At 39.6% G+C, this 14,611-nt stretch overlaps 1 protein-coding gene and 1 long non-coding RNA gene across 5 annotated transcripts in view; one reads left to right on the top strand and one right to left on the bottom strand.

Annotated features, from left to right (window-relative positions):
• Positions 1 to 325: 325 nt before the first annotated feature.
• Positions 326 to 5,820, bottom strand: LOC118895270. 2 transcript variants are annotated; one of them, XR_005019919.1, is made up of 3 exons: positions 5,681 to 5,820; positions 4,970 to 5,112; positions 326 to 973 (listed from the first exon to the last, which is right to left on the bottom strand). It is a non-coding gene; the product is annotated as an uncharacterized LOC118895270 (long non-coding RNA). The 2 variants fall into 2 exon arrangements; XR_005019920.1 differs by lacking the exon at positions 5,681 to 5,820 and adding an exon at positions 5,191 to 5,310.
• The window catches only part of AP1AR (adaptor related protein complex 1 associated regulatory protein), a 35,463-nt gene continuing 26,165 nt past the window's right edge, over positions 5,314 to 14,611 (top strand). For 2 of the 3 annotated variants that reach the window (XM_036852182.1, XM_036852183.1), the window contains exon 1: positions 5,341 to 5,777. In XM_036852182.1, coding sequence (XP_036708077.1) covers positions 5,695 to 5,777 — 83 coding nt within the window. In that variant the 5' untranslated portion in view covers positions 5,341 to 5,694. Of the gene's footprint in view, positions 5,778 to 14,611 lie in introns of all 3 variants that reach the window. The other variant, XM_036852180.1, reaches the window with a different exon arrangement.

The following is a 14,611-nucleotide window of genomic DNA, read 5'->3' on the forward strand; positions in this document are numbered from 1 at the left end:
TAGATTCAACTCTGATAAGGCCCAGAACTCCAAACATTGTGAGGATGTAGAGGAGTATATTTTTTATATACTGCTTTCTTGGCAATATTTGGCAATATTTTTATATTGCTGCTTTCTTGGCAATATTTGGGTGTAAGTGGTATGTGGAGAGGGGAGAATTGTCAAGGTGGGTAATTTATTTTCAAATTTGGAGCTTATTCCAGTTATCTATTGCTCCATCACACATTACCCCAAATTTAGCAGTTTAAACATTTTAAACAAAGACATTTGAATTGAAATAAAACAATAAAATTTGAAATAAGATCATTTTATTATGTTCAGGGATCATGTGAATCAGGCTGGGAGTAAGCTGCCTCCAGGGAGTAGGAATCTTCTAGAGGTGGCTCCAATCACATGCTTGTGGGTTGATCCCGACTGTTGGCTGCAAACTCAGCTTGGGATGATCCAGAACACCTCCACATGACCTTTCCTCACACCACAGCAGCTTTAGACTTCTTACATTGCAGTTGGGGTTGCAAAGTCATGCATCCCAAGAGGTCCAGCTAGAAGCTATAACACCTTTTATGACTTAGCCTCAGAATTCACATATCATTATTTTCATCATTGTCACAAACTTGACCAGATTCAAGGGAGGGACCATGAACACTACGACTCTGTGGAAGTAATGTCATTGTCACATTGTAGGAAAGATTCTGTAGGATGGAAGATACTGTTGAGGACATTTTTGGAAAACTCAATCTACTATAGTCTTCTTCCAAATTCCCACAAGCCCACATTACTGTCAAAATCTTGGTTGGTTTCTTCTCATCTCCATCTTTGACAAGCTAATTCTCCATCTGCCTGTATTTAGACCAGGTGCCTACTCCCAAGTGGGGAATTGCTGAGGCTTTCTGTTCATTTATGAATGCCTCATTTCTCTTTGAAAAGCAGTTCCTCAGGGTTTTCTTTCATTCTTCATTCCTCACTGACCTCACTGAAAAATATGATTTTAACTTTGTTGAGGTTTTTCTTGTTACCATTTGTCTTTCAAGTACTTCTACATCTTAACTGAAAGCAGAAATCTCTCCTTAGTGTTTGATTTTAATATCTTCATTTTTCATTTCTATTAGTTGTTTTAATTAACTATTCTCTTGTATTTCCATGCTTTCTTTTTTATGACATTAACTATTTTAAACATACTTATTTTAGAGTATCTATCTGCTTGCTTTATTACATTTATTCTATAAAATGCATGGGATTTTTTTTCCTCTGCTATCCTTGTGTCATGCCTACGTCATGGTAGTTTGTAATATGTGATCGCAGGTTCATTTTCAGTGTGGTTTTATATCCACGGGAGTCCTGTGCAACCTAGATGGAAGTTATATCCCTCCCTCAGACCAAATATGTTTTTGCTTTGCAAAAAATCTCAAGGGCATCACTGCATCAAAACCACTTTTATGTTAATTTCTTGGCCTGGCATTTCAAAACTCTGAGGTTACTGTAAATTCCAACTCCTTAAGTAGAAAGAAGACAGACCTTGGTTTTTTTTTTCCTAACCCAGATCACATCAATATTAAAAAGCTTCCTTTATATCTCCCACCTTTCTTTGCCCTGTTTTTTGATGCTACAACTCAATTGTGCAGACTACCTTTCTCCTTTGCTGGCAGGCTCTATGCTGGGATCTTCCAATAAGGGTGCTAGAGGGACACTGCAAGGCTGGAAGAAGCAATTCACGCTTTTTCTGCTGTTCTGTTCTCCATATGGTGGCAAGCAGATCAGCAGGAAAGAATTCTGGCAGTGATTACCACAGTGGCCACAGCCCTCTACTTCAGTGGTGAATGCCCCCTAGCCTACAGAACTGGGTTCACCAGCAGACAGCTTTCCATCTAGCTTCTCAGTTACCACCGTGATAGGCAGCATGTTTCTATGGCATCCACACTGTCTTCTCAGAGGTGTGAATGTCTAGTATGTAGGGCCTTCCTCTAAATGTCTAAATTTCTTCTCTCTTTACTTTTCCTCAGTCCCGGGCTGGTGGCAGCTCCCTGCAGTAGCTACATCTGTTAGACCTTCAAGTTTCTTCTAGCATTAACCACTACTTACCTACTTAATGATTACTTGTGTTAAATTTTCCCTGCTCAAATTACTAGTACACAGTTTCTGAACAGGCAAGAGTGATCTGGGACAAACTCTACCCAGTGGAAGCACTTCATATTAATCACATAACTGTTATTAATCCCTCTCTTTGTGAAATGTAAATGTTGAATGAGCAAAGAAGGAAGGAAATCACTCAGTGTGCATTGTACTCAGTGGTACTGACCAACTAATGAAGCTCATCACACACCCAAAAGTCAGAATAAACGGGTCACTGGTGATTCAGCCAAGAGTTAAGTAATTTCCCCTTCTACTTTCCCTTTTATCTTTAAGCCCATCTTTGCATCCCTTTGTTCTTGGAAAATCACTTAAATGGTCCATTTAGCTATTTAGTTATGCAAATGTAAAGTAAAAGACCACTGCAGAAATAAAGTCATTTGAGAAGAGTGATTTTAAGGAGCTAAACCCCTCTGTAAGATAATGCAAAGGCTGTCTGCATTGTAGGCAGAGTTGCTTCACTTGGACTTTTTTTTGGAGAAATGTTTGTTTTTTAAGTATGAACTTAAGCTGTGACATGCCTGCAAAATGTTAGGACTCATTTTTATGGAAATATGCTCTTTTCAAGCCACTGTTGAGCATTCAGAAGCTGAAACTAGGTTTAGTGCACCTAAATTTTCACTTCATAATGAAGGTAAATATGTACAAAAGAACTAGGCAATGCTGGGTTAAGTTAAACCTGGATTGGACTATTGGTCTTTTTACACAGTTAAGAATTAATAACAAGACTTTAGGAAACATAATGATACTGGATTATTGTGTTATGGTGAGATTGTGAGCTCCCAAGACAAACACTCCTAGCTGGTAGGGGATGAGGTCTCCCTGTAAGTCAGTGGATATTCTGACTTTCAGTCATCCTGGAAAGAGGCAGATCATGGGACAGATAAGGCCTGAGAGTTTGAGAACTCATTCCCACGTAGGCCACACTTGCTTAGAGCCTGATCTCAAGTAGTAATGTGGGGTATGTCTGAATGCATGCCTAAGAAGTGCAATTTTGAAAAAGCTAAGTTTTTTCATGGGATGCCAAGGATGTAGCCACAAAGGAAAGAATACCTTGTTGATGAAAATCTCCTTTGGTTTGTGGATAATAATAACAGCTAATATTTATATTACATTTATGGTATTACAGATAATTACAGCATAATATACAGAGTACACGATTGGAATTATATGTGTAATTATATTATTCTAAGCACTTACTTTTATATTACTAAGCATTTGATTAAATGCTTAATCATTTATACTGACAACAATCCCATAAGGTAAATTTCATTATTATCTCCATGTTGTAGTGGTCATATCTAGTATCCTGTGTAAATTTGGTAATTCAAACAATGCTCCAATGAATTAAAAGGATGCATTTACATCGATAAACTCAGTGGACCAGTGTGGCAATGGGGAGCACAGAATTCTTCCCCAGCAGGGAACCCCTAACCCCCAAAACAGCACGATGGTAGCAACCAATCTCAAAATAACAAAAAGTGATTAATAGTCAATACAGAGGGAGTTCTGAGCAAAGAGAGATTCCAATTTGGAACCACTAATCCAAAAGACAGTTCAAGGTACAGACTGCATCCTGATTGACTCCAGAGCATCTGTAAGAAAAACTCTTGCTTTGACTTCAGGATAAACTATGAGAGAGAAAGGAACTTTGAAAAGGATGGGGAAGACGGAGAAAGGTCCTATTACCTGGAAGGTGGGCACATGGGGTCTCTCTAGAAGGCTGACATTAAGTGCCCATCATTGTAAATAATCTATTTGTGTCTCTTACTGGTTAACTGAATATTCTGCCTGGGCAACTGCCATATAAATAAATTCTTTAGCTGTGATACACTTGTCTATTGTCTTTACTGATTTCATACCCATGCCCAAATGTAGGGTTGGGAAAGTGATACTGTATCCATTCAGTATAATTTCCTGCAGATTCATTTAAGGTGTGTGTATCAGTAATATGTTCCCTTTTGTTGCTGACTAGTATTCCATAGAATAGAAATTCCAACTGGAATAGAAAGTCCAGTTGCTTTAAACATGTAGAGTTAAAATTTAAAGACTATTTCACAAATATATTTGCTTGATTTCAGGGGCTGAAACGGGAAAAGAAAATACAGTCACTATTCAGGAAGTCATTCAGTCATTCCGCCAACATTCACTGATGGCAGACTATTGGGCCAAATATATCCCTATACACTTGATTACGAAAAAAGACTAAGACCAAAATAAAATCAAAATTAGTGAAGTAGCAGGGCTAAGGTTGAAACCCAGGTCGGAATAAAATTCAGGAAGCAAGAAAATGAGTAGGTCAAAGAATATGTAATCATTAATAACAATTTTCTAAAATGTAAAAATATTCCTAAAAATTGGCATGTCTGGTTAGTTAGTAATTAAAGTATCCTATCCACTAGACCAGGCGTTTACTAAGCCATGACTTACACCCGATTTTAAGGCCAACCACAGAAAAAAACCTAGTTTTAAAGGAGCACTTGAGGAGGGTGCCACAAACCAAGTCGCATCAGAGTAGCTGTCTCTTCCCACCTACTACTGTTCTGGGAAGCACGCTTGGACTGGCAAGGCTGGTGTCCCTGAAAAACCTTAGCCCTCTAACATATTTCCTCTGGACCCCAACTGCTCCTCCGAAATTATTTGACAGTTTGATTCTAAACAGAACAAATAAGGCCAGTAGGGCACTGTTTATAAACTTCCCTACAATGTTGACAGTATGGAGACTGAAACGCAAACTAGAGACCAGAGAGAAAAAATTCTTAGTGCTTCAAAACAACCACAGTCAGTTCCCTGACTCTATTTGCCACTTATGGTGTAATACAAACAAAACCTAAGCACACACCTCACAGAGAAGTGCCCCCTTCACACCTGATGACTCCTGGCCCGGGGCTCTAGGTAAGCCGCTCACAAGGCTTTGGTACAAAGTTCGAAAACTGAGCCTTGATAGTGTGACACCGGAGACGCTCGGGACCCAGAGGCGGGAAACTGCAAGGAGAAAAGATTTCCTAGTCAGGTCAAGGTCCAAGAAAACAAACACCCACACCCACGAACTGAGATGCGTACCCCGGAGCTGGCGGAAGTGACGTAAGGCCAGTCGCCGGAGGAGGCGGGGCAGCCGAGGTAACGGCCTATTGGGGCCCGGGAAAGCCCGGGGGTGTGGCGGCGACTGTGGCCAGGCGCCGGTCTGGGTGCGCCGGAGGGCGGGGCCTGGGCGCGCGACTCGCGGGGACTGGCCTCTTTCGGCGCCAGGAGGCGGTCACTGGATCTGAGCTTGGGGGTCTGAGGCGAGCGAGGGGCCATGAGGACAACGAGGGAGTCTAGAGCCCGCTGCCCGGCACTCCTCCCTCGCACAGCGGCGACTCGGCGGCCGCTGGAGTAACCGCTGCCTTTGTTCCGAGCGCCTGTCCCTCCCGTCGCCCTAGCCTCTCACTCCGCCGCGCTCCGGCCGGCCCGCCCTCGGTCCCCGAACCCCCATTCGGCTCGTGCCGCGCGGATGCGGCTGACGGGCCTGGGTTTGGGCTTTGAGCTGGAGGAGGAGGAGGAGCGGCGGCACCTGGGCGGCATGCAATGGGGAACTGCTGCTGGACGCAGTGCTTCGGTCTCCTCCGCAAGGAAGCTGGGCGACTGCAGCGAGTAGGCGGAGGCGGAGGGTAAGCCCCCGGGGGGAGGGGCCCGGCGCCCGCTGGCTCCTCCTATTCGGCCCCTGGCAGGGAACCCCTTTCACTCCCCCAATGGCTTAGAGGAGGCTGGGAGCCCCGGTACCCTCACGGCTGAACAGGCGTCGAGCGGGTTGTCGTAGTGGAGGCCCTGGGAAAGAGGTAGAGAAGGGGGCGGGGTGTCGCTCTTGCCGCCTCCGAGCGAGATTCTCGCCGGGCGCGCTATCACGCGGGGAAAGAGTGACGGGAGGCATTATCTCTAGGAAGCACGGGGCACCCTCACACGAATGGTCAGTAGAACAGGATCCACGGCGACCCGAGCACTCCCTACGTTGAGCTTGGTTTATTGCTAAAGCTGGTAGTAGCTATGTGTTTGATTCTCTCTTTGGCTCTGACAGAGCAGGTGGAGAATCTCTTCCAAAAAGTTGATGTCTCCGAGAGATTTTTTAGTAGAAGTTATTTGGATGCTGGAGTAAAATAGGGTTTCAGACATTGAGCCGTTCTTTGATACTTGCGAATTGCTGGGTTTCCACTGGGCATTCGGATTCTTAATGTTAATAACAAGAGGAGCAGTGTGTAGCTTTTTCATATTAATTTTTTTGAATTTCGAGGGAAATGCCATACCCTGATTGCTACCTACAAGCCCTGTAACACTAGGGAAATCACAGTCCTTCTGAAGTTCTCTTGATTAAATCTGGGATATGCCTAGGTTTTTCTGCTCATCTACCATCCATAGAATAATAGAATTTTGTAATTATTCCATTTTTGTGTTTTTTATTTCATAAGGTAGTGAAAAACTTAAATTCCTTGGAAATTGCCTTTGTTGTTGTTGTTAAATATTTCCCAGGAATTCAAACTTAGAATTGAAAATCTGAACCACACCACTTTATGTAAGGAATAAGACATTAATTTTGCACTTTCTGGAACAGATTGCTAAGTTTTCACGATCTGTCCCATTTAACCAACATCATTAGATAATAAGATGTTCAACATAGACACATACTGAAGCCTAGTGATTTATCATTTGGATCTTTTGGTGGTGTAGGTCTTATATGAGTCACTCATTCGTTCATCAGGCATTGTGTCACCTCTCTGATGCAGAGTAGTTAGGGTTTTACACTAAGTGTCCCTTGAATGGAAAAGTAAGGACTTGAAGACTTTGTGCCTAGTTTTAGTATTTTGGTTTTCCTGACTTAAGGGTTATTACTGTTACAGGGGAACATGGCAGCTCTTTTATCTTGTCAGCAAAAGTCATCTAAGTTACTTCTAATTTTTATTCGTGGATACTCATAATAGTCAAGCTGCTTAAATAGGCTTGCCTAAGGACTAGGTGCCACAGAATCTTTGGCTTTGTTAATATTTTTATTTGTTCATTTGTAGTTGTGTTGTAGGATAACTAAAAATAGGATCTTATACTCAAATTAGGTAAGCAAAAATCATTTATATTTCACTTTGGAGTACATTGTTTGGTGTCTGTGGGATTTCGGGGTTTTGTTCTTTGATGGTGATTTTACAAACTGAAAATGTTTTCCTCAGAGTATAGCATTAAAATTACAGGTTTTACTCCCTGAGCACATGAACTTGACAGCATAGGGAAGGGTGAGGGGAAAATCAGTGAATCATTGTGAGTGTTAATTGTCTGTAGATGTGTCATAAAATCATAATAGTTGGATCTGTACTCTTCCGGCTGTGGGCAAAACTTGAACAAACAAGTTCTGTTGCGGCAGTGAGAGTCTGTGGGTTGTGGACACTGTCATCTAAAACAATATAATAATGATATCCATCCTTTTGTTTTAATGCATAAATGTAGGTTTGGACAGTCCGTTACTTGAATCTTCTGATTAACTTATTGTTTTATATTCATTTTAACATTTTAGGAGCTTCTAATAAACATGCAGAGGAAGGTGGTTATAGTTAATTGTTGTTTACAGAATAAGGTTAAACTTTACCTCTCATGTTAGTAGTTGCTTTTTTTTAATCACCTGGTAGTTCTGATTTTCTTTCAGTTATAGGTCTAGGTACTTAACTAGTAGTTCATCTAAGGGCAAAAAAGTTGAGGAGCAATCTCAAAAACTTGATTTATATTTTGTCAATGTAGTGACCATAGGCGGAAGAATCCTGGGCTTTCTTAGGCTGCTTTAAGCTGGGCCTCACAAGGGTGCGTTATAATCCAGGGCCTGATTTCTTAGCCTTGTAGATTTCCAGGGGTAGCTCAGAGTCAGATCACTTACTTTTCACTATCCAATTTCAAAACCAGAATTACCTATTTTTAAATTTATAACATATTAGAGAATTCTAGTATTTTATATTCTAGAATATGTCGACTAGTCAGAATATCAATATCAGTGTTAAGGTATGTCAGAAACCTTGCTACTAATAAAGTTATTTGATGGTTAAAGCAGAGGGAGTTAAATATCTTCAAGGAATAACATTTAGACATCCTAATGAGTCATACTTTTTCACTCCAGGGAGTTTTGCCTACCACACATTCTAGAGGGCTCCATCTGCTGGTCAGCTCTCCTTTTTTTTTTGGGTAGTACGAGAAATCTTTTGTATAGACACTTACCGTGTTCTTAATTTTTTCTTTCTCAAACTAAAGATCCAATTAAGTTTTGTTGTGTTGTATTTTAATTCCTATTTTTATCTTACCATATAATTGCACATAGTGGTTCTGGTTAAGATGTACTGTAGTTTTATATGAAAGTATGCTCATGTTTTATATCTCTCTTGATATTTAACATTTGTTGGCCTTTTTGGCTCCAGCAACAAAATTGCCTTCAGACGATAATTTACAATGATTTGCTGTTTTCTTTCCTGGTAGAAATGATTTTAATAATAGCTGCCAACATATGATTACTTCCTGTGTTCCAGGCACTGTTCTTAAGTATTTTACATTATCTCATTTATTCCTCACCACAATTCTGTGAGGAAGGTGAGTACTATTATATACACTGTAGGTTGAAAATTGAAGCTTAGAAAGTTTAACTTGCCCAAGATAGCAGAGCTGGGATTGCAGCCCAGGTCCCTCTGAATTGAGAGCCTTTACCCTTAACCACTAATATCTCATGGTTTTGTATTAAACATTATAAACATTTTATTAAACATAAATATTATAAACATTTAGTTGCTCTATCTCTCAGTGCATTATCGTGTACTTTGTCACTGGGAGATCTTATGCATATATCTCCGCAACTTGGCTCTTTATTCTGTGTGATAAGCTGTCTTCCTTTTCTTGAAACTATGCACTTGACCTCTGCAACATTGCTTTTATCTTTTTATTTTCCTGTTCCTGTCCTGGCTATATTTACTCTATCTGCCCATTAAATATGGAATTTTTCTCTGTCTTTTCTCTTCTTTATTTAGTTCTCTTAATTTCATCCACTCCTGTGGTTTCAACCACCACCACTTCCAAATCTCATGTCTTCTGAACAGACTTCTTTTCAGAGGTTCAGCATTGTATTTTCAGTTGCCTATTGAAGAGATATACTTAGATGTACCAAAGCTCCTCAAATCAACTTATCTAAAGTATCTAATATTTAATATTTGTGTCCCATTAAATATCTGAAATAGTGCATTTCCTTTCCCCCTAGATTTTTTCTTCCTCTGCTTCATGTATTCCCTAATCAGGGATTAACAGCTCTGTTCACAGTCTCTATACCACGAACATTATAGTCCTCACTAATCAGCTATTCAGTCTTTCCTTAATACATACTGAACCTGTTCCTTCCTCTGTGCTTCTTCCTTAAACTTTGTCTTTCAAATTGCTCTCCCTGTTGTATCTCTACACTTCATGCCATCTCCCCTTCCTATCAGTAGAGTTAAGCTTTCTAAAAACCACACTGGATCATGCCATTCCCTTGCTTAACAATTTCCATCTGCTAACTATTTCCTACAGCTAAGTTGCTCAACCTTTTTTTCCTTCTGTGACAGATGATGAGTTGCATGGCATTCAAACATGCAACATAATGTCCATCTGAATACTCAGGATTATATGCAGTTCTGCATTTGGGTAAAGAGTATGATCTCACTCTTTGTTCTCTTATTCAGAAAATCATGTCAGAATACACATCAGAATAACATTAAAAGGAAAACAATGACTTATTCTAATTTCAAAAACTTTAACTCATTCATAAACCTTAGTATTTTAACTTTTTTGATAAATGATAACCTTCCAATTCAGAGTAGTATGAAGTTCAGACTCCTGACAAGATAACTTAACCTTAATCTATTTTACTAGACTAACTGCATTTTCTAATTATATTTTCCTTAGAACATAGCATTAAAATTGTAGATTTTACTCCTTGTGTACATAGCGTGGCAGCACAGGCGGGGGGAATTAGTGAAAGGATTCTCTGCCATTCTTTCACTTGGTACATCCCCAATGGCCTGTATACCAGTTGGACTATACCTGTTTCTGTTTTCCTAACATACAGTGTTCTCTCATCTTGTGCCTTTGTATGTGATAGTTTTCTTCTTTTCCTGTTCTTGGTGAGCTTTTACTTATCCTTAAATATTACCTTCCCTGTGAAACCTGCTCTAACCCCCTGAAACAATATTATCTCCCTGAGGCAGTAATATTTTCTACAGGCCTAAATCTGCTGTGTATTAGGGATTGAAAACTTTTTCTGTAAAGGGCCAAGTAATGCATATTTTAGGCTTTGCAGGCCATAAGGTCTCTGTTGCAGCTATTCACCGTTGCCGTTTTAGCACAAAAGCAGCCATAGATAATATGTAAATAAGTGAATGTGACTGTGTTCCAATAAAACTATCTTTACAGAAACAGGCATTGGGCCAGATTTGGCCTGTGGACCATAGTCTGCTGCCTCCTGGTATATACCATGGTATGGATTGAGAGCTTCTCAAGGTCAAGGACTATGTTTTATCTTTATCTTTCTTCATTTTTAGTATCTCATGTTTACTGAATGAATGAGTATTATTTATGAACTTGTAAAATCTAGGGAACAGTATTTTCTCCTTTTTTTTCCTCAAGATAATTCCCTAACTTTGGCATCACTCACATAGTTAAATATATATCCTACCAGTTTTATGTTGACTTACTTTTTAAAGAGACCGTATAGAGAATGAGAATGTTAAATATTTTATCATAATGTATATTGCTAAAATATACTAATCAGTAGTCATTATTGAACGATTCAGTTTGGTTTTCTGCATGTTTGTCAGCTTTGAGAAATATACAAGCATAAGATATTTCTCTTGAGATTTCAGAAGTTAGGAAGGCAAATAGTAGCAGACTTAAATGGATATGAATTTCCTGAACATTCTGTGTTGTACCTTGAAGACTCCCCAGGGCTGTGTTCTGAATCTCACTCTGTTCTTCCTTAATATATTTTCCTTCCTTAATGTACTTTCCCTGGGTGATGGCAGGAAAACACATGACCTTACCTACTACCTGCGTACTAATGAGCTCAGTCATCTCAGTCTGAGCCCTGAATATCTTAATTGCCTACTATTTCCCCTTGGGTATCAACATAACCTCAAATTCGGTTTGTAAAGTTGAGCTCATCTTTCTTTCCTGCTCACAGTTCTTTACTCCTTTTCTTCATTTTTTTAAAGCCCCGACCATTTTTACTACTTTGTGTCCTACTTTGTGAGTAGTAAAATAATATACAGTTACCAAAGCCATGAACCTGCGAATCATAATAAACTCCTCCCTTTCACTCATCCTCCAAATCCACGTTGTCAAGTTCTGAATGTCCCCTACCATTTTCTTCAGTGGTTTACCATACTTCTAGGATAAAGACTGAAATATTTAATGTAGCTTTCAAGACCTCACATTATCTATTCCTTGCCTTTTTTTTTTTTTTTGCCTCATTTATGCCACACTCTTCCTTGAATCAGTTTCTTCCCTTTTTAGTTAGATAACTTCTACTCACTCATCTTTTAGATGCCAGCTCAAGGATTATTTCCCACAGAATTCTTCCTAATCTCTTTCCTACCCTTAGTGGATGAGTTCTCACACCATGATGGAACCATCTTCCTTATCCTCTCAGCACTTCCTCGGGTTATAATTATACCTGAAATAGTGTGATTATTTGGTTAATGTGTGTCTTCCACTCTCAGTGTAAAGGAACAAGTTCATGCCTGTTTTGCTTACCATTGAATACACAGCTCCAAGTTATGTGCATAGTATGTAGTAGATGTTTAGTAAATACTTGTTGGCAGAATTAATGTATGCAGTCTTGATCTTTTCATTCCCCTTTGCCTTTGGTAGCTGCTGCTCCCTGAAACATTCCTTTCCACTACTTGGGGGCCTGGCTAATTCCTTCTCCTTCAGATGATTTTTGATGCTCTTCATCTGAACATATCCCTTTCAGAGCATGGTAGTTGTTAATTTACCTGTGTGGCTACCCCATTAGACTGTAAACCTCCTGGGTACATGGGTCAATTTTTACTCACGTCTGTATTTTAAATATAAATACATAGCTATGTCTGTCATTCAGTTATCCAGGGAAGTAAGAAAAATTAGAACGTTCAAAATCATAGACACGTAAGTGGCAACAGTTTCTGAAAGAAGAAGGTGGTCAACAATTTCAGATGCTGCTCACAGACTGCAGAGGATGACCGAGAAAGAACTAAAAGACCTCTAAGATCCCTTCTAGTTGTTGGTCTCCTCTAAATCAGGCTCCTCTTAAAGGACAGTGACTTTTTTTTTAAACCCATGGTTTCCATCTTCAACATGTTCAACAGGAAGATTTGTCTCTTCCAAGGAACACAATAAATTTTTTGAACATCCAGTCTTCCTAAATTTGCCTTCATTAGGGAGGGGCTTATTTAACAGTAAATATTATTACTTTATTATTACCACCTATGTTGATGCTGTTCTACGTGGAAAATCTGTTGATAGATCATCCCTTGAGATTTGAATGGTTAAATCTTCACTGATGTATTTGATACTAATTGAAAAACAATGTGTCCATCATCTTCAATGTAATAGTTTTTGCCAGGCTTCCATTTGTAACCTTTCCAATCTTTTGTCCAGAAAAGAGTAGACTTGGGAAGCTTTTAATTTTTAATAGACTGTGGAACAGTTTACCATAGTTCTTCATTATTTTTTAATAATGTCAAACAGAAAATATAAGGAAAGACTGTTATTTTAACAGATACTATACAAGAGAATATGAAGAAAAGGAACAATAACAATGTAGGATTTATGAGAATTTTTTAGTTATCTTTTACTTAAGTCACTTTGATATGAGTATTTGCCTGCTTTCCATAATAACATGTAGAAGCATAAAAAACTGCATTTTCATTCTATTCTTGATGAGACTGATTTTATCCTTAATAAAAGATTGTCTTGATATCTGCCTTCACAACACTGACAAATAAATATATATGCAAGAATTGCCACTTTTGTACCTCTTTACTTTCAAGCTTTTCCAAATTCCTTTACATGCCACGATCATTCGGAGTATGATAGTCTATCTTTTCTACCCTTTTAATATCCTTTACATATTTGAGTCTACTTTCACATCATCAGCAATAGTAGAATGGTTATATAGAAACTTACATTACTTAGAGACAGCTCTCAGGGGCATAAGGATTGTGTATAAAGGAATGTCCATGGATGGCTTTGGAGTGCTCTAGACTGTTTTTAAAAAGGGAAAATAGATTTCTGTTTTCTTTAAATTATTGTTTTTGGAACCTGTTTCAGCAGCTCAACTTTCACCATAATTAATACACCTGAGTATACACACTCTTGAATACGATGGTGGATTGTTGCCCATCTTATTTCTCACCTCACCCTTCCCTCCAGGGCATATGACTGAATTCATGAAAGATAAATGCACACATGATGGGACTTTAACCAGTTATTTCACAACTCAGCTTTATTTTATGTGTATTCCTAGAGGGCCTTTCCAGCATCTTACATCACTTTGTCCTTTATCGTTTTCACCCCTGACATTTAGTTGCTGTGCGCTGGCTTTCTCTAGTTGCGGCAAGTAGGGGCTACTCTTCATTGCATGGCCTCTAGGCACGCGGCTTCAGTAGTTGTGGCATGCGGGCTCAGTAGTTGTGGCTCATGGGCTCTGGAGCACAGGCTCAGTAGTTGTGGCGCACGGGCTTAGCTGATCCGCAGCATGTGGGATCTTCCCAGACCAGGGATTGAACCCGTGTTCCCTGCATTGGCAGGCAGATTCTTAACCACTGCACCACCAGGGAAGTCCCTGTACCTCCATTCTTGACTGCTGCTTTTCTGTTACATCCCCATTGAGATTCTGATACTTCTCATCTCTCATTTTCCAGTCCATCTCCCATACCAGATGTTTTTTATCTTCTAAATATTTCTTTAAACTATTCATTTCTCTTACACCACTCTAGTCCAAGCTATCATCATTTCTTGCCTAGACTCAAATTTTAATTGCATAATTATTCATGCATTCCCTCACTCTCTGTGCATTTATCCCCACTCATTTCTCTAGGATTCACATGGTTCCTAGCACTTGCAGCTTTTTATGAGGACCACGTTTTCTCTTCTTAATTTGAAGGAAATAATGGTGTTTTCATTCCCCGATATAGTCACTTTAAATACAATAGACATTGATTGATTAAGTCTTTGATTTAGGGTAGTGATTCTTTTTTTTTTTTTTTTTTATAAAGTAGGCTATTTAATTTTATTTATTTATTTTTGGCTGTGCTGGGTCTTCGGTTCGTGCGAGGGCTTTCTCTAGTTGCGGCAAGTGGGGGCCACTCTTCGTCGCGGTGCGGGGACCGCTCTTCATCGCGGTGCGCGGGCCTCTCACTATCGCGGCCCCTCCCGTTGCGGGGCACAGGCTCCAGACGCTCAGGCTCAGTAGTTGTGGCTCACG

This window comes from Balaenoptera musculus, chromosome 5, assembly GCF_009873245.2.
Source record: "Balaenoptera musculus isolate JJ_BM4_2016_0621 chromosome 5, mBalMus1.pri.v3, whole genome shotgun sequence".
Lineage (NCBI taxonomy): Eukaryota > Metazoa > Chordata > Mammalia > Artiodactyla > Balaenopteridae > Balaenoptera > Balaenoptera musculus.